This window comes from Haemaphysalis longicornis, unplaced genomic scaffold, assembly GCF_048455015.1.
Source record: "Haemaphysalis longicornis isolate Haplotype H1 unplaced genomic scaffold, Haemaphysalis longicornis Haplotype H1 scaffold_4, whole genome shotgun sequence".
NCBI lineage: Eukaryota > Metazoa > Arthropoda > Arachnida > Ixodida > Ixodidae > Haemaphysalis > Haemaphysalis longicornis.
In genome coordinates, this window is record NW_027526361.1 from 95757387 (window position 1) to 95783415 (window position 26029).

The window sequence follows — 26029 nt, forward strand, 5'->3', positions numbered from 1 at the left end:
GAAGTCTCGGATTGCCGCTACCTTAACTTCAGAAGGTCGGCGATGACCCCTACCTATAACGTGACCAAGGTAAGTGACTTTCGCGCAGGCCATTTGACATTTAGGTGCCTTGATCGTTAAGCCAGCTTCACGCAAACGTGAAAGCACGGAGCGCAGGTGTTCCAGATGCTCCGGCCACGAGGCGGAATAGATAGCCACGTCGTCTAAATAGGGCAACGCAAAGTCTTCGAACCCCCGTAGCACTTTGTTCATGAGACTTGAAAAACAGTATGGCGCGTTTTTCAGCCCAAAACTCAAAACCTTTGGTCGGAAGGTCCCCATGGGTGAAATAAACGCCGCGTAACGGCTAGCTTCCTTCGTCAGCGGAACCTGCCAGTATCCCCGCACTAAGTCAAAAGTGGAAATGAAGCAAGCGCTGCTTACTTTCTCGATACGTTCCTCTATGTTCGGTATCGGGTAGGTTTGGTCTCTGGTGATAAGGTTTAACTTCCTATAGTCTACACATGGTCGCGGCTCCTTGCCAGGAACTTCAACCAGTATCAGGGGTGAAGTATAGTCGCTTTCGCAAGCCTCTATCACATCCAGAGCCAACATTTTCTGGATTTCAGTTTCCAGAATTTCGCGCTGTCGCGGCGACACTCGATACGCCTTTGAACGCACGGGCTGGGGAGACGTAAGCTCGATGTCATGCGTTAAAGGGAAGCTGAAGCGCTTTCCAAAAAAATTGAGTTAGATTAACAGGTATATAGTTTCTTGCGCGCTGATTCCGAATATCACATTGAAATTTATCGTACATGAGTCCAAGTGGCATTTATCTTGCAAAAAGCGCGGCCCCGTTTGAAAGACGCGCGCTTTTCGTCTTTTGACGCCCCTGATTGGTTGCGCTCGTCATGACGTCAAAGGAGGACACCCTTCGGCCGCGCGGGTTGTCGGAAGCATTGCGAACGATCGCACGGTTGCCTTTGCGGCAATTTAGCTTGCAGTTTAATTTCCGCGCATGACTGGAAGTTTGTTTTATAATTTCCCGTGCTGTTGGTTCAATTATCTTGGAGCTTAAATTTGCTTTACACGACAGAGAACCCCAAAGCAGTGACTGTGACGTCGACTAGTGGGTTCCATCAAAATATTTTTGAATTAGGCAACCAGCATAGGGGGATTTTATACCTTATGTTAATATTAGGTACTGCCTTAACTGTTTCTTTACACTAAACCATTTATGCCGAAGATTAATGGGCGTTTTATAAACAATCTACCAGCGAAAAGCACGTACGTGCACTGCGCGAAAAAATAGCGTTCATGCGCTGTAAACGTATATGCGAGACACATCTTGCCGGTACACGCATAAACCAACAAGCAGACTCTGCTTCCGCACTTCCTTTGTTCGTTGTCGCCCACCCCAGCCCCGTTACTCATCCCCGTACACAGACCCACACGAGCGCGCCTTTTCGGCAGCGGCGCTACGGCGCCTCCGCGATTGCTAGCTGCACTTCGATGAGTGGCGACTTACTGCTCCACATGCATTTATTCTGAAAACACTGCAGCATAATAGTGCCTGCTAAGCATTATTGGCTGTAGTAGGGCTTGATTTTCGCTTGTGCGTTGCGCATTCTGCTACAATATTACGGCCACCTCGTTATAATTAACAGACCAGTCGGACAAGGCAGTTACGTTGTAGTTACGTTACTTTAGGTAACAATCACCAAACGTTTGTGATAATGAATCGTTGGCCTGTTTCAGCATTTCTAGATTTAAGCATTTACCGCGCTAGTCGGACAGAGGCCGTATATTTACTCTTCGCTCCTAATTTTTTTAGTATCATCATTATATATATCACCGACTATCACTGGAGCACACTTGAGGTTCAGTGATAACAAGTGCTTGTGAGGTTATAATATGCAGCCATACGGAATCTTGGGCAAAAAATTAGGCCCCCGCAGTCAACACAAATTATGGCACGGTGGTGGTTCGGAGTGGTGTTTTTTTTTTTTTTTAATTCCAGACAAACATCACCTTATCGTGACATGTATACTTGCAAAATAAGTAATCTGGTTGTCTTGGTTCTTTTACTTTGTAGTAATACTGTTTACCTCTTAGCCGGGAGAGAACTTCTATCAGGATTGGCCCCTTGTTTTAGTTTCGCCAAAAAATTGTTTTTTTGAACACTGTCCTGAGCCCATAGGGAAAGAAAACCGACGAGTTTAACGAAACAAGTATTTCCTGAACAAATGTGACTTGGTTTCTGGAATGGAACGAAACATCCCCGGTCAAAGTACAGCAGTATTCCCCATCCTTCCTAAATCTAGAATCTAATGTGAACATTCACGTCCGTCGCATCAAAAAAAAAAAAAAAAAAACGCATTGGAGTGCTTTACAAAGTATTTAACGTAGTGTAGTATATTCTCTGTCATCAAGCACAGCCACCTCGGCTGTCGCTTCCTTATGTTATCAAGCATCCCGGCGTGGCATTATTCTGCTTAGGAATACGGCATGATAACGTATGCCTCGTTTGGCGTTCGTGCATACTTTTTGAACACGAAAATTGTACAAATGAGTGCTATCAACCACAACAACAACAAGTATCATTCACAAGGAAACACGGCGAAAAGAGCATGGCCGAGGCGGCCGATCCGGCCGGAAGTCCAGGTATGACGTTTTTCAGCCTGTTTATGCCCGCGCTCTTCGGTCTTCCGGCACCGCGCGGCGAGATGGGGGCGGGGCATCGGGCCACTTTTGTTTGCTCGTTGCGCCGCTTCTATTGCGTGTATGGCGAAAATATTTCGTACACATGAACTATTCAATGTGTACTTGCTGCTAGTCAACTTTTCTTTTAATTCTAAAACCGCTTCACCTTCCCTTTAAGAGGGAAGTTCTGCCGGGCTTATCCGAAAACCGGTCCGAGAACTCTTCTAACAGTGCCTCCAACTCACGTTTTTGGTCAGGCCGCGTTCGTTACTAGGTCGTTAACGAGTCTATTCGTGCCGTCATGGGTAAGCGGACCCAATTCCGCTTACCCATGACGGCACCCACCTCAGTTTTATTATTACGAAAACAACGCTTCCTGAAAGGACGTCACAACAGAGTGAGGACGGCCTACTCACATTAGGCCGCCGATCGTGCACAACGATTAACAAGCAATCGTACGTGCGTGAACAAATAGTCATATACCCCACACTCCCTGTCATGTATATGAGTACTCAGACCTTTCTCGAACGCACGTTAACAAACAACCAACAAAAAAAAAAACGGAACTGACGAACTCTTTTAACATTCTACAACACACTTTCAAAGCGGTCCAACACTCCTAGGCGGAACGAATCGAAGCACACCTAGCTTGAGCGTGCATATATCTGCGGCAGACTCATGTCGTGTTTCCCAGTGCTTCCACACCTTTGACCCCCAAGTGACCTCGCAGTTTTACGATCGAAGCTCCTGAGGGGCCCAGGCCAGGGCTGTTGGCGTCTCCTGTCGTCGTCGCCGTCGTCGTAATCGTCGTTCGTATCATGTAGCCACGGTACTAAAATACCGGGACACTCGTTTACGCCTTACGCTAGAACGTATACGCGTACTAAAAAAGTTAAAGCCGTTTCACTCGATGTGAAAGCTGTTGGAAGAAGTGCTGAGCAGTGATTCTCCATAATGGGCTGTAGCGCCGTTATCCGCTCACTGCTATCACCCAATGCAATTCAAATTTCCCGCTGCTGCTGCTGATGATGGTGATCGTTGTGGCCAGAAACCGTTTGTATCGGGTGGACCCCGAAATTTCCAAGCCAAGTGAAAAAGTTAACAGAATGCATATAAAAAAAGGAAAAAAGAACGGCTGAATGCCTAAAGTCACTGCACCGTCCGTCCCCACCAGCGAGAAGACTAAAGGTAGCAGTTGTCCTGCAGTGTTGTGCATATGGTACACTGCATGCGTATGTACGTCCACTGCACTGTCACCATTCAATGCAGTTCAGTCGTGCGTTCACTGCACTGTCACCACAGCCGCACCCGGCCGAACCGATCGCTGCCAGAGTTGCAGTCGTTCTTTCGTCGTGCGTACGTCCATGACATTGTCGATGCCGTCCTCGAACCCTAGCGCCTGTATACAGTGGCGTTGACTCTGGCGGGTGGGCGCAGCTTGTGGCAGTGCAGCACCAGGTGCTCCATGCTTTCCTCGTGGTCGCCGCATGCCCTGCACTTTGCTGCTTGTACCTTCGGTGTGCTGTCGTAGCGCCGGCAGCACCGCAGCGTGCGCAGTGCCCCCGCACGGGCCTCGAAGAGGAGCGTGCTGCCGCTGCTGTACTACACACTGTTGTCCGAAGACCAAGAAGCCGGGAATATGGCTACACATGAGTGAGTACGTAAGAAACAAAGCATCGTTAAGCGACGTAAAGGAATGCATGTTTTTAGACACGCATCCGGCCTATATCTTGCCTGTGGCGGCGGTATAGTTCCACGGTAGACTTTTGGTGCATTGCGGTCCGCCAGTGAGCGCATTCCTCCTCTCTCACTCTGTAGCGCACCTTCTCCGTGATCTTGTGCGGCGGGCCCACCTCAATCGGGTTGGTAGTGAAGCCGAATTTTCGACGCAGGTGGTAGAGGTGGTTGCACCGCTGTGTGCGTACACCCTTAAATGCCGTGTAGCGGAACAGTCGCTGCCCCCAGCGTTGATCGTTCATGACTCGGAGTCGCTCTTCGAATGCAATCTTGCTGGTGGCCCCGCGAGCCTCAAACGTTGACCATCCCAAGTCACCTTGTATGGCTTCCACAGCCACTCGACCATGGCAGCCCAAGGCAAGGCGGCCCACCTCTCGCTAACCACACTCGAGCCACCCCCGTGTTGGCGCCGACACACACACCACAGCGTTTGCGAAGGGGAGACCTGGGACGTGCACCGACTTCCACAGGTCACGGACCAACAGGTATACCGGTTGCACCCCCGTCTGCGCAGGATACAGCTGGCGCGTCTCGACTTTTCTTTCAGCAGTGCCTCGTGCGTAGCATACTTGTCGCCAGTGGTGCTGAAAGTGATGCCAAGGTAACAATAGCTGTGCATCGATGGAACCTCTTCACCGCCAGGCAGCAGCACAGTGCGAGCTTTGTCCTCTGGGTCGGAGAAGCACAGGACTGCTGACTTGCGCGTGTTGAAGGCCAGTCCCAGTGTTGACAGAAGCTCAGCCGAGGCGGTGACAAGTCCCTGTAGCTCAGCCACACTTCCAGCGAGCGGGACAAGGTCATCGGCGAAGACCAGCCCCGGAAGCGTCCACATTTGCGGGAGTCCATCTTCAGAATAGGGCAGCGTGAAACCAAGTCCCGACGCAATAAGGGCTTTCTCTAGTCCCGCTACGTACAGCATGTAAAGCAGCGGGGAAAGCGGGCACCCCTGCTTCAGTCCTCGGTGTATTGCCACTGGCTCAGTGTGCACCTCTCTGAAGCATGCCACTGCCTTGTTGCCGGTGTATAAGCGCCGCAGAAGGTCAAATCATTTGGATGGCATAGCCAGCTCGCTCATGTGTTGCAGCATAAGGTCATGTGGGACATTGTCATATGCCCTAGTGACGTCGAGAAAGCGTGTTACCAGGCCGCAGGATTCCCTCCGTGCAATTTCTATGCACTGGGAGAGTGCAAACAGGTTGTCCTCCACCCGACGACCCCGTCTAAATCCATTTTGCAGCTCCGTCCAGTGACCACTTTGCTCTGCCCATGCGCTCAAGTACGCTGGTGACTGTGAGTGGCCTGTGATCCCTGAGAAGGCTGCTGTCACCGCCTTTCTTTGGTATTAATGGCTTTTCCCAGTTGCCATGCCTCTGGGATGGGGTCGCTGTGGATTATGCCGGTGAGGATTGCTGCAAGGTGTGCTTGCGCCACTTCCCCCAGACACTTGGCCAGTTCCTCAGGGATGAAATCGAGCCCGCTTGCCGTGTGAACCCCAATGTGAGCAAGAGCACGTTTGAGGGCCAGCGGTGCCACTTCCCAATGGCAGTCAGCCATGTACGAGTCCTGTTCGCTTGGCGGCTCTCCTACCTGGCTGGCTCTGTGTTGGACGTCATTTTGGTTGGGTATACCGTGTATGGTCAAATATTCTGTCAAGCTGCGTTGTGAGGTGCCGACGTAGATCAAGCACTGTGTCACCCGTCATTTCATCTCGGAGCGTTGGCAGTGGCGGTTTGCGGTCGAGTGAACAAACATAGGTCCAAAACTTCCGGGTGCTGCTGCGGCCTGCTGTAGTGATCTCCTCCAGTTGCCTTTGGTCGTTTTCTGCGATTTTGCATTGGACCAGCTGTTGCACTGCTCGTTTACAGCGCAGATACCCTTCCCACGCTAGGAGGCATTCACTGGCTGTGAGATTTTTCACTGCATACCTGTGTGCCCGGTTCGTCGCACTTCGCTTTTCAAGGGCCTCTTTGATTTCACTGTCCCACCACCACTTTCGTTGAGGACCTCCACGAGATCCTGTGCGAACCTCATACTTGCGCATGATTCTCTTGAGCTCATCAACAAACTCTGAGTACGTTGCCTTCCTTGCGTGGATGGGGCTGCACTCGAATTCGTTGGCAACTGTTTTGTATGCAGGTGCCGGCAGGTAGCACTTTGCAGGTTTTAGAAACAACAAAGCGCCGCCTGGAACGCTGGTGTGTGACGGCAGCCCAGGGACGTTAATTGTACATTCTCAGACTCTTCGTTCTTTTATGGTGTTTTTTTGTATTTTTTGTTTTTTTGGTTTGTTTCTCGTATGTGCGTGAGTGTTGTCAAGTGTTCCCTTTTGGTGTGCCATATGTTTTTGTCTCGTTCGTGCCACGTTATTGTCGTTATGTTTGTCATGCATTTATCGTTCTGTTTGTCCTGGCTATAGTGTGTGCGCGGCACACCCACCCGATTCAAAGGGTACAGCCCAAATATCATCATCATCAGGTGGTCGCACACGTTTTTGGTGGGGCGATGAGAATGACAGCTTGATGCGATTGTGGTCATTCCTCAGGCTGAAGAGGCCGCCTTCGTCGATGTGGACCTGTCTGATGTGTGCTGCCAGTGAGGACGATATCAGTGCGCAGTCAATGCAGCTACGACTGTTGCGAGCACACCACGTAAAGTCACCTTCACAGTCTCCTCGCAGGTTGGCTATCTCAAGAGAGAGCTTCTCAGTCAGGCCTTAACCATAAGGTTACCATTATAGTCCTGGAACCCATCGATGGCCTGAATGTGCCCATTGAAGTCTCCCACCAGGAGCACTTGTTTGTTGGTTCCCCATCGTGCCACATGCTGTTCTATATAGTTGCCGTCGTGTGGCCCTTGGGTGACAGCTATAGGTACACAACACCGATTATCGTGGGCTTACCAGAGATGTTTCCGGTGATCCATAGATGTTCCCGGCACGATCCTTCCAATCTCGCCCATGCATAACCGTGTCGCCACAGCACGCCCACCCCTCCACCTCTGCAGTCAGCTTCCCGGTTGCAACCCGCCCAATGCCTATTTCCATGTATCGGAGGTTCCTCGGAGCCGCGAAGGTGCGTCTCAGCTACTGAGTAGATTGCAATGGCCTCCCGGTCAAATGTTGCATACAAAACTCTTCCCTTTTTGAGGCTTTCCCTGCCCCGTGCATGTTTAGGAAGCCGATGTTTACTGTTCCTGCCCGCTTTGTGCGGTGTCGACAGGAACGCTTTCTTCTTTGTTGGGCACTTTTCCGGGGGTCAGAAGGAGCTGCTCTCTGCACGTTCACCAGTTCGTTCGGGGGAGGACCCGCTCAAACAACCTGTGCCAGAGCGCTTTTAATTGAATAAACTGCTATTTTATATAATAGTTGTGCATCAGTTTGTTGTGGATCGGGATGGGGTTTGGGAGATTTGAATGTACGGTGCGTGGCGAAAGCTGGGCACCACCAAACTAGGTGTGTGAGGTCTGATGGAGTAGTGGTATGGCAGTAAGGACATCGAGGGGGCAGGTGAGGGGTATACTACTTGCGAAGTGTTTGCAATCCCCATGAACTGGCCCATGAATTGCAGGTTCCAAGAACTGGCCCAGTTATTGAGTCTACTGAGAACGACCAGCATTAATTTGTTTATTTTCTCTTACCCTCCCTTCCCATTCCTTTCCCCCATCGTGACCAGTGATCATCCTTTTCTATTAAAGGTTGTCTCTCTCTATCTCTCTCCCCGCCCCCCTCTCCCTCCCTCTACGGGATGTATCTGGTCTGTTGGGTTGGGGGCTTCACGGTGGTGGCTGTGGCTTGCTGAAGAGATGGATGTGGTGGTGGTGGGCTCCCTGGGCCATTGGTGTTGTTGCAGGTGTCTCCTACTGGGTGGGCCATTTCTTGGCCAGGATGTTTTCCAGGGACTGTGCGATGAGCTGAACCAATTCCATTTGCTGCTGATTTGTCCTGCTCTTGCGTCTCTGCTGGTTTTGGTTCATCGGCCTTTTTTGGGTATGGTGCATCACCCCTGTACGTTGTTTTGGGCCTCCATGCTTTTGCCCATGTTGTACAAGCATCTGGCCCTCCTTGGACAGCATCCTTGTCAGTGGTTTCGGTTTCCCAAGTCGGGGTGGGCCTCCCCGATCTAAAAAACGCACCAAGGACTGTCCAATGAGTCGGCTGATGAGGCGTGTGCTGTCCTCGCTGTAATGGAAGCCACCTTTGCGGTAGCCGATAGGGAGCTCTATCTTGTTCATGTCGATGAAACGTTGCCCGGTCTTCCGACAACACTTTTTGAGCTTCGCATTGGCAAGCACAATTGCAGCGCGCACCTCTCCGCCTCTGCTGGTAATCTCTCGGATGGAGCACACAGTGAGCACAATGCTGGTAATCTCTGGGATGGAGCACACAGTGGAGCACACGGCTTTGCAGCGCTCGCGCGCCCCCTGCCTGAAGCTGCGCCAGCGAGAGTTCTGTTCTTTTTGCTTGCTTTTCCACCCGCACGTGCCGGCGTTGCACTGCTAATTTTTCGCTTACTATCGTAAAAACCGACTCAACGAGAAGAGAGAATTGCTTTATTGAGGTAAGGAGGCCAGATGCCTTGAGGGGAGAGAGGTAAAAAGGTAGGGGAAAGAGCAGTTCAGCCGATGCTCCCTGTTTACACAGTTATCTTCATATTAATGCAAAGGCTCGCTATTCATATGGGGTTCGCAGTTCACTAGCTTTTTTTCTTCTCACTTTTCGCACATAAACCGGGCAGATGGAGCGTGTTTGCTGTACTCTAGGGGAGTCGGGCAAGCTGCTACACCATTTTAAAGAGACCATTCTCAAGATTACATTCAGTAATCATTTCAAGGGTTGGTGGATCCTCCCGCACCCGGCGTATGTGTTCGGATTCGGATGTAGGTACCGGGCCAATGGCTGAAAGCTGCGCACGGCCTCTGTCGAAGGTGGGACAGAGCCAGATTAGATGAAATAAATTTGGTGTGCCATCACAACCACAGTGTGGGCAGTGGTGGAGCTCGGACCCTGCAGGGGCTGTCCATTTGTAAACGATGTGAGGGGTGTAGGCCGCATTTGCGTAGACTTTGTTCGCGAATATTTCCCCCGGGCGTGAAAGAGGCTTGAGAAGGAGCTCAACGAGCGTTCCCTTCTAAATGACGCGGGCGCTGCCGGTTAATTACGTATATTTTGCTTCAAATGTACCTAGAGTTTTTTTTTTTTTTCGCTAAACAACGGGGAGGTGCATGACAAGCGCCAGCGGCTCACGAGTTTCGAATGCTTATGACTATTGGCCGCGAGGCCCACCACTGGAGAGGCCGGCGCTGCGATCGTTTTGACGTCACTTGTAGGATCACCGTTCCTATCTTGCTGCGTAGTTGGCCCGCAGCGCGTGACGCTTCGCTTAGGAAGCGCGTTCTAAAAGTATTTTCGTGTTAATTTCCTACGTTTGAAGTTAATTCTCAGTGCGTCAAGCGCAGTTCGACATAATGGTGACTGTATAACCGGATCAACTGTGGTAGATTATCCGCAAACACCATGAGCGTGGTGGTGTATTACGCATGCGACCGAAGCGTAAGGTGCGCGGCTCGTTTCCCCGATCAACAATGTGGATTAAGACGATCGCCGAGTGAAGTTTCTAGATTTCCCTTGTTTGCAAGAAATGTATAAAGCAGGAAATCGTGAAGCGTTTACTACTCGCAGAAGCACACACACCCGCCGTGCCTGTCCGCACAGCCGACGGTGCGGCTCGAACCGACGCAGGTCGCGGCAGCAACAACTTGTCACCGCATTTTTAAATCACACAAGTTGTGGAGAAGAAGTTCCAGATTGGTGAAAGTGGATGTTAGTGTGATGAAAAATTCCGATAGGTAGTGTCATCAGCAGTGGTTTTCAAAGCGATGCTCAAGTATCTGCCGCGATTTACGCCGACCGGCCGCGGAGGTCGGTCCCGGCAGCGCCGGCCCGTTCACGCGCGGTGCGGCGAGTGGCCGAAGGATGGCTATGCTTGCGCGCAAGAATCGGCCGAGGCCGTGCAGGCATCTTGATCGTCGATCGCTTCAACGGAAATCACCGCGCTTACAGAGTTCCCAGCGCGGTGAAACGTTCTGTTAGGGACTGTCACTCGCAACTCTAACGGCGATGAAACATCTGCTGCGACGCCAAGCCTAAAGTTCCCAGCATCCGATTACGTGCATCCGAAGCCGGGTGCGAGCTGTTGGCGAAGGTCCTCCCGTCGCGCACGCGCGTGTTGCGTCTGGGCTCCTCTTTCTTGGGGGCCCCAACGCTCGGTTCTTCTATTCTAAATATCCCCATTACCCGAAATCATTAACGGCGTGTTCCGCCTCGTACGCAGCCTCGCCTTATGTGATAAGTCGTAAGTTTCGAAATTGATGCTTGAGAAATGCCGGCTTACTGTAAACATACAAAACACGCTGCAATTATAAATTACTCCGCCGAGCACCCAATGAAAACTAAATATAGCCTTGTCCAAATCCGCTCGAAGGCGTTAAAAACTCGCGTTCATACCGTTCATATATACATTGCGGACAAGTCGCGAAAAGTAAACATCAGCCGTGCAGAGTACAGGCTGCGGCAGTGATCGTTAATAAAATTTGGGCATGATTATAAAAAACTCGTAGGGGAAATAGGCACTGATTAAGCCAAACTGCAAACCATAGCAATACTTTTAAGCGTTTGCGGCGAAGCAATCTGATCACCGTTCTCGCGCCATTCATTTACCAGTCAGTACGAGCACTTCTCGCGGTGAGATCATGAGTGAGCGACGCGTTTCCGTCGCTGTTACAAGGTGTTTGCTTGCACACACATTTCCCGTCACTAGTATTTCGTAATAAATTTACAGCGTACTTTTCTCGGCATCGTTGCATCGTCCTTGGCATTAGCTGGCTGCGTATGTAAGAGCTGTGGGTCGCGATGGTAGCAACTACCTAAACGCGGCGGTGTCGCCGGGAACAAGCCAGTCGCTGATTGCTTGCCCGAATTATTTGGTTTACAGACAACTTTTTCGGTAATTTGCATCAAATCCACAAGGAGCGGGCGAGACGGTGGCCACAAAAACAAACAAAAAAAAACACGCTTCCGCATACGCACGGGAAATGTGCTGTAGTAGACGACAACACGATTCGGCGTCCTACAAGTGACGTCACTCGTAGGTGGCGCCACGGTATGTCCTCGAGGCCAATATAAACTGCTTGGCCTTCGAACCATCTGGGTTACGCCGTGACGACAGCCACTACGACTGAACGCCGTGTGGCTCCACTTGGGTCCAGCGAGTGAGCTACGACGACAAGCGAGCCCCTGAAGTGCTCTCCACTTAAAAAAACACCGTGACACTCGTTTACGCCTCGCGCTATATATATATATATATATATATATATATATATATATATATATATATATATATATATATATATATATATATATATAGAGAGAGAGAGAGAGAGAGAGAGAGAGAGAGAGGGAGGGAGGGAGAGAGAGAGAGACTATATTCAAATCGGGGACCCTTGGCGGGGTGGGTGGCCAGCAGCCCGCAGCTGCTCAACGACCTTGGCTGCCGTCAGGGCTTATTTGTTGCGTCGTCAGGTCAGAGCAGCCCAGCTGGCCCATCGCCGCCTCCCATAGCTCTGGAGGGGTGATTGGGGGTAGCGGGTCGTCGGGGCAGGCCCACATGTGGTGCTGTTCGGTGGCCTTTGTGCCGCATGATGTGCAGTTGGGAGAGGAGAATAGGGACGGGTGAATACGGTGAAGGAGAGCTCTGTTAGGTAAAAATTCTGTTCGTAGGAGTCTCCAGAGCCGTTCTTCCGTGTAGCTGAAGGAAGGGTTGGCGGGGGGTGGGGGGAAGGGAGGGGGGAGGGGGGAGGGTATCGGAGGCGAGAGAGGCGGCAATACGTGGTGATGTCGTGGTAGCCCAAGAGGCTGCCGCGAGCTGGCCTGGCTCCGTGGGAAGCAATGGGGCTGGGGTATGCCCGGGTGGTGAGCGATCGGGCCGTTGCATGAGCTGCCTAATTCCGTCGCAGGTTCCGAGGCACGAATTGTGAGTGACTTGATTGGGGGGGGGGGGGGGGGGGGGCGTTAATAATTGCGAGTGCGAAAGAATTCTTGTGACGGTACTCAGCGGCATCTGTAGACACCGTGGGGGGCCGTATGGGTTGGCGTTCTGCTAAGGCTTTGGCTCGTTGCTCTCTGCGGCGCTGGTGAATATGAGGGAGCATATTGCGGGGTATAGGGGACGCACTTTGAGGCCGGCGTGGGTTTCGATAGATATAAGGAGTTTTGGATCTGCAATAATAGGCGCATTGCGTTGTCGGCGTTGAAGGAGGTGTTTGCCGGGGGTAGTTTTCGCGAGGCGGCTCAATTGGCTCATGCGGTGTGCCTCTATCAACTCTTGGGCCGTGTTGTACACCGCTGTTCCTTCTAGTCTGGCAGCGGAGGTGCCGGGAGAGAGTTGCAGAGCAGCTTTGTATATTGTGAGAATGAGGCAATGGCCAGTTCTGAATTAGAGGGGAGGAGGTACGCGAGCATAGGTGATTTGCTAACAACGAATTCTTGAATGAGGAAGAGCCTGTCTGCTTCCTTAAGCACATGCATATGGAAGCGATGGCGCGAAGGAGTACGATGGTTTGGGGAACATATGAAGAAAGGCGTTTGATGTACTCTGTGTTTGAACGATTATGGTTTGTGACTAGTGCGGGGATTTTGAGTTGTGGGACGACTGGCACAGGCTTTGCATCCATGTAGATTTGGATGTTGGGAGTTGTGCGGTTTGCGCGCTTCCGAGGTAGGAAAAGTAGTTCTGATTCAGATGGGGAGCATTGGAGGCTGTGAGATGTTTGAGTGGTGCCCCTAGCTCTGATGTCAGCTTAGGGACTAGCGGCCCTGTCGTCTGCTACACTCGCCCCTTTGTCGTCCGCTTTTGAGGAGCAGCAGTGCCTGTGCTAGAAATCGCCCGTTTTGATGCTTTGGGGCATTAAAAAGCATATTTCTACTAATTCAGTTATTTTACTAGCTTCTGACACATCTGAATAATTTCAAGCTATATCGCGCACAAGTTTGCCATTGACGAGGAAAGATAGAACAACTTTCTTAGAGCATCGCTCAGAAGATCATGTGTAACTCGCCCTTTCTTGCATGTTTGCGAAGTTCAGTGTTCAGAGCTGCTTGATAAGTATTCAAAATGCGAAAGCTTCCATAAAGTATTTTTGAGATGCCCTTATGATGATTCTACAGTCGAATGCTACGCACCAAGCAACGACTCCCTACACGCGCATCGCACAGCAGGAAATACAAATATCTTTCGTTGTTGTTGACTTGCATCCGATGAATGTTTTTTCTATGCCCAACGCAGTAATTTTTGTGCGCCGTCGGCGTCTTATTAGGAGGTGTTGCGGGACGTTTGGAAGGCTCACAAAGTTCGTGTGGATATTTTCTTCGGGCTCTAAGCCATACAGTACCTTCTCCAGAAATTGGCTTTCGTTATGGCGGTGTACAAGAAGGTGCATGTGCATATCCGCAGCGTGCGTTATTTATTCACATGCAAATTCAATGAAACGGGTCGTGTTACGCAACCGCGAAACGACGCAGACAACGTTGTCCAGAGTACTCGAAAGCGGCTTTTGTGCCCCGACTTTCTATCATACTCATCGTTATCGTAACGATTTGAATCTAACCTCAAACATTTCTGACATGATTACGGTGTTGAAGGCTTGATATACTCGCTAACGAATGCAATAAATGGTATACGTGCCGGCTTTCAGTACAACAACAATGAAAACCGATGAATATGTCCAAGCAGCTCTTTATTGCTTATTTACAACCCCTTCAGGCGTAAAGAACAAATCCTAGCCTACTCGGGGTGACGTACGATGAATTGAAAAAAAAAAATACTGTTACCCTTGAACTACGAAGCCATCTCAGTAAGCAGCTCGATTTTACTGCTAAATAAAGTTTTCTCCTCCTCATCCTGCTCCTCCTCTTGAGTACACTTTTACTGCAACGCATATCTAAATATTGGGAAGATATATGTGGGAAATCTACCGAAATATCCCTCCAGGTCTGAACAAATATAGAGTTACTGTACTTTCACCATACACATGACTCGTTTTGCTCAATGCGCCTCCATACTGGTTAGAAGCCTTGTATAAAACCAGCACACTGCTAGTAGGTTATTGGAACTCGACCTACATTTTTTGTGCCACATGGTGCCTGTCGGAATACGTTGATGCCATAACAACGTAAAGTGATGTGATGCGATACTTTCGAGTGTTCGGTAAGGTTGCAAAAGCTGTTTTACCCTACATATGGCGCTGACGACTTGGGTTTGAGCCCCTTTTTATTAGTTCGCTTTATTGCCTACCATGTTTTCTAAACCTTTTTCTTTTTTTTTTCAGAAGACAAATCTGCGAGTTGTTTATGTTAATAATAGTGATTTTGTATGTTTTAGGTCGCTTTAGGTTTGGGGCACAGCCAATGACGTAATTTAATTACCGTCGTTCATCGCGCGAACATACATGTCACGTGGGTGCTCTGTGCAGAGAAATATGGAAATACGCGGCCCGGCAGCTAAAAACCAAGGAAATGCCGAGCGCTCGTGTGTGTGTGCCTCGCGGCTGTAGAGTTTCCTACTAGAGTTAAACCCGGATATAACGAAGCTGACAGAAATTCGCATTTTTTCGTTACATCCCCGTCTTCGTTACGTGCAGGTTTCGACTCGAGCTAAAGATCGCGGGAACGAAGCAGAAATGAAACCAATATGCTATCAATGATGCGGAACTCACCCTTGTTCAAGGATATATTTTACACTGAAAAACTGGGTGATTTGCGCCTGCTGTTACTACACGGCCCCCGAATTCACAAACGTAACTAAGTATCACTTTCGCTTCTTGAGATTTCCGGTGCCTTAACGTGTTTCAAGAACCAAGCTTGCGCTGAAACGGCGCCTTTTCGCGAACTTCGTGTTCTTTTCTTTAGTCAAAATTCTTGAAGGGATGCTAGCTGGGACACTGTACCGGGCGGTGACGTTCTTCTTTCTCGCCGGCGCAGCAGACGGCATTTAAAATTGCGAGCTTACATGTCTTGAAAAGACAAATCTTCTCGTATTCAAGCAGCACAACTCATCATCCACGAACCCATACCGCAGATATCAGTGGACACACGCGACTACACGCCGACAAGTAGGCCTAGCACCTAACCGATACCTCACTCATCCCTGGAAACGCACGAGAGATTGCGGCGCGGGCGAAATTCGCTAAATTAGTGCATTTCGGCAGCCGATTTTTCAGAAAAAGGACAAGGAACCTTGACTCATCAGCGTAGAGAATTCGTCACATCCAGGTTAATCGTCGCAACTCCTTTTTTTACATGAAGGTCGCAAACACGTGGGCATCAGTGAAGGTGTAAATGAGGAATTGAAGAACTTCGTTAAATGGAGGAATTTGTTACATAGGGGTTCGTTACATCCAGATTTTAGCAATATGTCGCTGTAGTCGCGGGCCGCCGGGGGCGGCGCCATTGCCGCTAGCGACGTTTCTCGCCTACTTGGCTTAGCTAGTCCTATGGCGTCTTTTTTGTCTCGAAAACAAAATCAACAAAAGAAGGCAAATTCTTTTTCTTGTTCATCGTGCATGAAGCTCTACATAATTACTGACAAATTATTCTTTTTTGAGGTTCAATTTTATAATAACAAAACAAATTTGAAGAACCTTCTACTGTAATATTGTTGCTTTTTTGCAACCAGAGCCAACTTTTCAGCCTGTTCATGAGCCATGCCAAGAACAAGTGGAACGGGCCTGCCCGGTACATGACGGAACGCTCGGCGAAGCACGGCTCCCTTAGACAGTGGCGCAAGATTTCCTTCTAGTATATATTAAACTCTATGCTCGTGGTGACTGGCTGGCCAAAAGAACTTCTGCGTTTGCCGTACTCGGGGCAACACTTGGTCGGAACGAGAAAGACACGACAAAGCGTAGGTAACTCCAAGATGACCTCTAATGACTATCCCTTCCAAAAAAATGAAGGAAGCTGACACTTGTACCAAAAAATATGAAGTAAACGTCGTTGCTGCAGCGAAGAAGAAGCAAAGCTGCAATCGTGGCCTTAAACCTTCGTCAGGGTCGGGAAGGTGGCGTGCAGCTTCGCTACCTGCAAATCTTCCGTGTTAGTGTGAGTTTCCTTCATTTTCTGTTTTCTAACAAAACGAATAATTGGTGCAAAGAGTGCAAAATGAAAGCATAAAACATAATTTCTTCTTCGAGGCTAGAGCAACATTATCCCAGCATTACACGGCAGACTTCAAAAGAAGGCTGCCAGATGCACGTTTATTTTTCTGGCGCCATGGTGGTCGCTTTCTTCAAGACTTCCTCGGGCTGTCTTCCTCGGCTGTCTTCAAGACTTTGTCGGGCTGGCTGTAGCCCGGGGAGAGCTTCGAGGCCTGGAGAAGTCGAGAGACTCGACCCACGTCCTCGGGGTCGGTCCTGTAGTGGACTGGCGGGAAGCCAATGCCGTTGAAGCCGCAGGCGTTGACCAGACCATAGGCGCCCACATTGTCCATGAGTAGCCACTCGCCCACGGACACGTCGAAATACGGCACGCCGTCCTCGAACGCGTCGCGGGGGTGGCACGTCGCACCCCAAAGAGTTGTCAGCTCATTTCGACGCCGTTCGTAGGGTGGCTGCAAGGTCGAATATTTATTTTTCGGTGGTTGCTCGTGAGTCAAGGCGATGAGAGCAGTTCCATTTCTTCTACTAAAGCTGGTGAGACTGACACTGCGTGACAACTATTGGTACTAAAAGTAGGACTATTGTATATGCTGCTACATTACTGAAAATGTTTTACACAGCACGTACATTACAACTGCTACTTTACTACCGCAACTCCTGCTAGTGGCACCACCACATTCCAAATTAATCTGACCTCCTGTTCCCCTCCTTAGTGTTGAAATTCGTCAAGAAGAGACATTGGTGCGTTGATGCACCATACAAACAAGAAATTTCTAACAGCGCTAACAGCTGCAGGCTTGACCACCCATGTTTGCGGCTCCAGGGGAAAATTAGCCCAGCTTCATTGGCTTAACGTCGTGAACGCTGGTGTTAATTCAGTGAAGATGCCCGGTGTTCCTTCATCACAAGGTATTTTTTTTTCTAAATTGTTTCTGATGGTTTAACGATACCCCAATAGTACAGGCAAAATAATTGTTAGAGATTTCTCCTCGCAACAAATGCTAAACCACTCTGACCCCGGGGATCACAGCGCTCATTCAGCGTTGAACATCCTTGTCGTGGCTCCTATAGGTTTGATAGTAATAATACATGCACAGACAGCTATAAGGAATACAAGTTAATACCAATACAGACAAAAAGCGATAACAAAACTTGAAACTATGGCGTGTATTGGCAATATAGGACGGATTTGGAAATTGGTTTGATTTTCGGTTTCGTAAAGTGAGGGCGAAGGTTGGAAAACTCGCTGCAACTCGCAAACTAACCATAGTAGGAACGTAATGTTTATTTTAACTTGTTTCTGAATGCTTAGGTATATTTCAAAACCGTACAAAATAAAATAAATGCTGACTTCAGCCCCTGCCAAACCTGCAACGTGATGCCCAACCAACGCAAAAAAAAATTTTGAGCATGTGGTTATTTAGATTTCGTAAGACTAATGATTGCGCAGACAAGAATAGACATACCTGTTAAGAACGATACAGACTAACGGCAATCAAAAATACTGGAAATAGTAATGTATAAATAAAAAATCCTTGGTTTCTAGAAAAAGAATAATTTAGTTTCGGTTTCTCAATACCAGGGTGAGGGATAAAAAGCTCGCTGTAGGTCCATTAATAATCGTGGTAGGAACACGATGTTTTTGTACCGTGTTTATGAGTGAGGGTGCTGAAAGTGTAAAAACAAAAAAAAATAGAATAAAAAAACTTGACTTTTGAGAGTGGCCTACCAACTTAATACTTAAGCATTAGTAATTTTTTTGTTAAAGAAAGCCCTTCCTTACACTTAGAGGTGCATGCTTGATATCCATTAGTGCGTACAGGGCTCTCGGTACGCAGTTTAGTTGGCTCTCGTTGACGTAGACATCGTGTTTCTTTCGCAGAGTACCTGCGTAGGTATGGTAAAAGAAATTCTTTGATTCGGATTGTTTTGACGGGACAAAAAACTCGTATATTTTAGAAAGTAGGACAATAATGGATTTAAAAAGCACGCAGTACACCGGCTTCATGGTATAAGCTTACAGATTTCTAGTTGCTTAAGCCTTCCAGTCTTAAATAAACGTGTTCGGTTTCGGGAATTTGGGGGCTAAAACAGAGTAAACAACCAGTTAAAATGTTCGCTAGGAAATTATGGGGTAAAACAGTGTAAACAACAGCTTAATATAATCTCTAAGGAATTTGGGAGCTAAAACCGAGTAAACAACAAGTTAAAACAATGTCTAGGAAATTGGGGGGCTAAAACTGGGTAAACCACAAGTTAAAACAATCTCCAGGAAATTGGGAGGCTAAGACAAAGTAAACAAGTTAAAATTATCTCTAGAGATTTTGAGGCTAAACCCGAGTAAATAAGGAGTTAAAATAATCTCTAGGAAATTTGGGGGCTAAAACAGAGTAAGCAACAAGTCGAAATATTCTCTAGGAAATTTGCGGACTAAAACAAAGTAAACAACAAGTTAAAATAATGTATAGGGAATTTGGGGGCTAATACAGAGTAAGCAACGAGTTGAAATATTCTGTAGGAAATTTGGGGGCTAAAACAGAGTAAACAACAAGGTAAAATATTCTATAGGTAACTTGGGGGCTAAAACAGAGTAAGCAACAAGTTACAAAAACCTCTCTTAACATTGTTTTACAGCTAAACAGTTTGTTGCAGTTTTCACAAGGTTTCGCAAGGACAAAAACACTGACAGGAAAATTTAGGGTGGACAAATTTTTATTTTACACGAAATACCACTGCGCTTGTTTATTGTTCAGCAGCGTTTTGACGCCACATGATGTTAAGTATGCTCGGAAATAAATAATTAGAGCCGATAGTCTGCTCTCCGCAAACTGGGGTGACTGAGCGACTAAGAAGCAGGCAGGTCATGCGGTGATGCCGGTGGAAAATACCCTGCACTTTACCAGTGGGTCGATCAGTAAAACTGACGAACATTACGGAATCACCACAACCTTCTGTGCACGGCTAAAGATAGTTGTTAAATTAATTTACCATCAATGCTAGTTAACCGGGTCCTCTTGGCGACAACCTTGACTGCCAATGCGTACGACGACGCTGCAAAAAACCTTCCGGGCTCGGCAATGACGTTAGTGCCACACGACTCGGGAAAATGTGTATCCAGCGCTGACCGAACAGCGGCACAAACCTGCGCAGAAAAATCCAGTGAATTTCAAACTTCTGTACTCAGCGACCTGTTAACAAATAGTCGCATGTTTTCGAGGTCAGAAGTTTATATGGGATTTAGATTTTCGCAGAACAAGAAGGCGGCCATTTTTTTTCTATAAAGGGAGAGAGTATACGTACCGCGGTCAATATAGTAACATACACTTGTTAGTTGTGTATATGATGCTGTGAAAATCCATAAAATACTCAGAAATGTAGCACTTCGGTGAGGAATAATTTATTTATTTATTTATTTATTTAAACATACTGCCAATCCCATCAGGGATTTTCGCAGGAAGGGCTTGAAACATAAAGTTACAGAGTAGGTATAAAATAAGACACACACATTAACAATTGAAATCTAGTAACAGAACCGGATTAACAGAACAAAATCAGAACAGGATTCAAACATGTGGGTTACTAATAACGTGCAAGTACAAAGCAAATTCACATACTGGAAAATTGTATGAACTATTGATAAATGTAACGCAAACAATGATAAGCAAAAGTACAGCATGGGTAAAGAATTTAGTAAGAGAAATGTAATATAAGTACAAAGAACATGATCTGAAAACAGAGTATTTGAGCTCAGGAATAATTTTTTAAGTGCAACGTACAATACTGAAGGGTATTTCATCTTAAGCGTAAGTTAAGAGCACATAATCAGTGGGGTAAAATATACACACAAATACACAAACGAATATCACTTAACTGTTTCCCCTTGCATTTTGATAAGTTCGTTTTCAACCAGTGTTAAAATTTATCTAATTGGGTACGGCTCGAGATTTTCGGATCTAGTTGATTCCATTCAGGAATTGCTCACGGAAAAAAAGAGCACTTAAAGCAATTTGTGTTAAATGAATATTCGTTTAGTCTCATTGAATGTTTTAGGCGTGTCGTTCTACTTTGATCAAACGTGATGTAGGCAGATAAATAAATGTTGAAATGACCGTAATAAATGACCGTACTTTAACAAATAAATGACTAAAATAAAATAAATAAAGAAATAAAATAAATGACTGTACTTTAATAAAATTAAAGTACCGAGTAAGCCGTTATTTTAATTTTGAAGCTAAACTTGTACGTGTATCCCTAGACTGCACGATGGTGATGCAGGCAACGGGAAGGGCACACTTGACAGAACCCCCGTTTAACAGCGATGCTGTTAAAGCTAGTGTTGGGCCTGCTACTCTCGACCTTCGGGAACACTCTGCCCAGAATTAGTGGCGTGATCTCTCGCGTACTCTTCTCGTCGCCACTTCACGTGCGTTCGCGCCTGAAGGGGGAAGCACAGACAAGCGTGCTCTACAGACGCCGAGTTCACGAAGCCGGTTGCCGTCGGTTCAATAGCGCGTGCTTACGTGATACAGTTTGGCAGAGACGGGAAAGCCTGATGTAAAAAACGAATCGGGCCTGCCAGTATTAGAGAGCTTTCAGAGGCTAGTTTTGCATTCCATGTGAGGTGCAACAGCCGGGTCTCCGACGAAGGGAGAGACGGGTTAACAGACGAGGAGCGATCACTGCCGAAGAGGAGGAAGTGAGGCGCGAAGGCTGCTGCGCTGCTACTCGAGAACGTATGTGCCGACTTCGCTCCAATCCCGAATATCACGCAGGTGAATAAGCGGCGTCGAAACGCAAGCGAGTTGCAGAAGATGCGGAGTTACGAGCTCGCGTACATTGTACATACTTTAATGACCGAGTGTTCATTGCTTTTTGAAGGGCTAACGACGACAATGTGCAGAAACCTTAAGTCTCGAAGCATAACCACGCAGAAAACTTGGCCGAGTCTCCAAGCATAAGCACGCATAAACTCAGCCGAACTAAGAATAAGCTCGGTGGGGCTAGCAGCTTCGCTGTTGGCCCAGTCTTCACGGCACTAGTACAAATGGGCCCCATTTTTTTGTGCATCCAAAACACACACTTCCGCTATCGAGATAACGCCGGTGGTATTGACGGCATCGCCGCTGTCATCGCAGGAGAGCCTACAAGGCCTACATGCATTGCATGTTCCTTATTCTTCCGATATAACCAAAGGCGTGGGCTATCATGCATATGCATATGTTATGCATGCGAGCAAGCGCGTGCGTTTAATACGTAATGCTTGCACCTACGTTCTGTTCCCCAGTCTCACCAAATTCTTCTGGGTAATCCTTGTAAGCTAATCCTTGTAGAAGCCAAAAAAATAGTGTTGACTTCTAGCCCCGTTCATTTGTTTTATATTGGCATTAAACCTGCCATAGCTTTGCTGAAGCGGGTACTGTTCCCAACTTTGTTTTTCTTTTTCTTTGGGGGAGGGGGGGGGGGGGAGAAGAGAGAGAACATGGATTTGTAAAAGGTTTAAAAGGTCTGACCATATCCTTCTGGGTTGGAGTAAATCTTTTATTTTTTTCACTTCTTACCTTAGCAAAGAAGTCCAGCTTTCGGAGACCGCCTGGAAACCCTCCACCAATATTAAGCGTAGTCATTTGGATCCCGAGTCGGGCGCCCATGTCAAAGAGCTGCCTAGATTGCTGAATTGCAACCCGCATGCCATCGGGGCCGCAGGAAACGCTGCCAAGCTGGAAGCTGCCAGAAGGGAAAAGATTGAAAAAGGAAATCGATGTAACATGTATATATGCCCCAAATTCAACGAAGACAAAAAACAAATTTGTTCATTTAGAAAGAACTAGCCCTTGGTAACACATTCAGCACCATGCCATCCACGGAAGACGTTTTTAAAGACGATATTCGTTCTTGCGGTAAACGGTCAAACTGAAACAGAAGCTGCGCAATTGGTTTATATACCCACAGCCAAATCTAAACGCCTAAGCCCGGTGGCAATGTTCATACTTGTCAACATTGTTGAACAAGAACAAAGAATTACGTAAATGGAAGGCAGAAAATCAATGCATAAATGATATCTGCAGTGTTCCTTTATACAAAACTCATGAATGCTTGATGTTTGGGATAGCAAATGAAATACTACATCAACTGCAGAAAAAAGTCGTCTGCTGTTGCCCGCGCCACCATAGCTCCTGGCGGCATTCAAGAAATCAAACGGCAGCAGCAACGAAAGGTTCCACTAGGTAGGTTCCACGATCCGCTTAGAACGCCCGTGGAGTAGGGCAACGTGGTTCTATAAATGTTGTAGTAGGGTGCCTCAATTTAGGCGCGTCCCAGCCGTACGGCAGCGCTGGCATGAAGGCACCCCACTTGGCGCAGTGGAAAGCGGTAAATTTAAATTGGCTTGAGCAAATGTCTAGCGTGTTCATTTTGGGAGGAACGAGACTGGAGAGGAACAGCATGAGAGGTGAGCGGGAAAAAGAAAGGAAGCGTTTACATGGCATGGGCGCCAGTCGACTATCGTCTTTCGTCGACATTTGCAACGAAAGGAGTATATACGGGGCCAATTTTTTTAAGCGAAGAAACGCGATAACTATCAAATAACTGGCGCAATGTGGGGAGGAGTGACTTATTACGGGGAAGCATTAAAACATGGTTATCACTCTGTTTACTGCACGTAAACATTCAAGTGGTGCTATCAAACGACACTAGAGACCTCGCTAAAATCGCTCAGGCCTGTTTCTTGGCGGTTCATAGGTGAGCACCTGCCAACCGCGCAAACCAGACTCTGTGACGTCATAGAGAATTCGCCGGAAAGTGGCTAGGGAGTCACCCCGGCTTCTTATGTTTTCTTTATTTCTTTCTATTTATTTATATTTATATAAAATATTTATATTTCTTTTCGGTATTTCTTTATATTATCTCGATTAATTGGCTGAAGCTCTCGGTAAAATCGGCACCAATGTTAGCGGAACCAAGCAGCCTTCTTAATAAACCAAACATTTATTTTGTCTTCATTGTCCCTTCAATCGCATTTAGGTATCGTAAGCGCGAAGCCCTGCAGAGCAACACGCTGAGTAAATAACCTTTTTCAATGTAAACATAGCAAGTTTAATTCCGCTCGTTTGTGTTCGAAGGACTCGGTGAAAAGATACACGGTGTCGCTGCACTAGGAGCCTGTCGCGAGCGCTCCCCAAGGGCATTGAGGCTAGCCTCCGTGTAGAGGTCACTCGTGGGTAAGCGATTCGGGACGCCAAGCGCTATTTTATTTCCAAAGACTTCCACACTGGCCAATTCACTCCTTATAAGGGAGAGAGAAGGCGAGGCGTAAGGCGGCCATGACTGAATAAGGCCTTGGCGAGGAATCTGGAGTATGCGTAACGGCCCCCGTCAAGTCCTGCGCACCACTTTCTTACCTCAAGTCGTGAGCATTTACAGCGGATTTCTTGGACATCACTGTAGTTACGCACAATGGCAATCAAAACGAGGGGAAGGACGCGTGCCTGAAGAAGTGTTAAAAGCATGTATCAAGGCTAAATTATATGTTGGCGACCTCCAGCGCGGACCCATATGTAGTTATCGCACCATGCACTCCGTACATGTGCTTCACCAGCGAAGCTGTAACGCGCTGCCGTTGTTTTGCCATTGCCAAGTTCACGCAGCTCCGCCCTCCTCCCCTGACCATCGCTGTCGCTTCAGCCGTGCTTTACGCAGTAGCGAGTCGCTGCGAGCGCGCTCTGCTGCGAGAAAGAGCCCTTTTCTCTCACTGGCCCTTACTTATAAATCCTTTTCGCGCATGCGCATGGGGTTGAGACGGAGGAGTTTTCTGCGTACACAAGACAGCCGTATTTTCCTCGCTCCTGGCCACATAAACCTTCGCTTTAAAAAGCCAATTGTTAAAAAGCTGGCACCCCTGGTTTGCGGGGTGTGTGAACCGGGTAAGCTGTAAGCTCCCATTAGCCGCTACCGCCGCGCTTCGTCGCGAGATTGAAGCCATTTCACAGTCCTTGTCGAGCATCGCCTGCTGGACGCAGCGGGTCGCTTACCAACGAAGCATGGTGTTGTGCGTGGTGGTTTAGGCACTACAAATTGGTCTCTTTGCCTGTCCAACCTCATTGAGATTTAATTCCTCTCCGTCCCATTTTCTTACCCACCGATACTTCCATCAATTCACTACGGCAGCTCAGCTCCCGCGCCTGCCTCCGGGCGAGGAAAATGGCGCCTGCCGGGGGACCTTCCCCATTCATGTTCGTGCAACACGACGAATACGAAATGGGGACCGAACTTTCCTATCAGGGAATTGTCTTATATATAATGCGTAGCATTCATGGCTGAATCGTCCTTGTCACGCTTTCTTTCCGGTGACCGGGCGGAGTTGACGGGATCTGTTCGCTCTAAACGAAACGCATGCAGTTGTACAGCAAATCCCGCTTATATCGAACACGGATATATCGAACTATTGCCTATATCGAACCCTTGTGTAATTCTGATAAAAATTACATGCATTTTATACTTTTTATATCGAACGCGATTTTTCTCACAATGGATATATCGAACTCTCCCGCCCCGGATTTTGCGCTCTCCTTAGTGGCATGGGCCAGGCTTTCGCGCAATACATCGGCGCACAGAGTTGGCGCGGGTGTCGCTTGCGACTTCCGCGCGAGCTGGAGCGCGTCCAAACCGGCCGTGGCAGAGTGGGCCAACTACGCATATACTCGTATCCAGAGTTACTTATATCCAGTAACTCTGGACCAGCTATACGAATGCATGCCGTTGGCGCCGAAAGCGCCCCGTTGGGCGCTGCGAGCTGCGGTGTTACCGATCTTCAGTCCGCGCCCCTCGTTGGGCGCACACGCACGCTTCGCTGGGTGTGCCGTTATCCGCTTGCATCCATGCTTGTCTCCACTCTGTCGGAGACGCCGAGGACTCCGTATCGCTTCCGAGCATGAGCGAAGCCGTCGCTGCCGTGGCCCTGCTAAGGCGATACTGCAGTGTCATTAAGGGCAGCGGTCTTGTTCCTGTCGACTGTTTAGATACCGTAGGACGAGCAGCCATCAGCAACTCGTTGCGCTCCAAGAATCACGTGGCTACACTCACGCAGTTCTTCCTCCCCAATAAATGATTGTTTTCTTTCCGAGAAAGTGTCGTATCAACGTTAGCTCGCGACTGCGTCGGAAGGATTGCTCTGATGTCAGTTTTTTTTTTTTGCTTCCCTTTGTATATAGAATTTTCGCTATATCGAACTATAATACAATCCTCGCGCTGTTCGATATAAGCGGGCTTTACTGTATGTCTTGTTTTTGTTGTGTCTTGGGCCGCCCAAAGCAGCGAGGAGAAGCACCTCTTATTTCATCTTTTGTTTTTGTTCTACTTTGTTCTCGTCCCTTTCCAGCGCAGTTTTTAGCCCCGACAAGGTCGTTGC

The 26029-nt window shown here is 48.1% G+C and overlaps 1 protein-coding gene across 3 annotated transcripts in view; it reads right to left on the bottom strand.

The window, feature by feature from the left end:
- Positions 1 to 16487: 16487 nt before the first annotated feature.
- Positions 16488 to 26029, bottom strand: part of LOC144179121 (ornithine decarboxylase-like) — a 35518-nt gene continuing 25976 nt past the window's right edge. For all 3 annotated transcript variants that reach the window (XM_077707350.1, XM_077707351.1, XM_077707352.1), the window contains 4 exons: positions 22185 to 22350; positions 19615 to 19768; positions 18410 to 18513; positions 16488 to 17078 (listed from right to left, as the gene is read on the bottom strand). In XM_077707350.1, the coding sequence (XP_077563476.1) occupies positions 16758 to 17078; positions 18410 to 18513; positions 19615 to 19768; positions 22185 to 22350 (745 nt within the window). In that variant the 3' untranslated portion in view covers positions 16488 to 16757. The remainder of the gene's footprint in view (positions 17079 to 18409; positions 18514 to 19614; positions 19769 to 22184; positions 22351 to 26029) is intronic.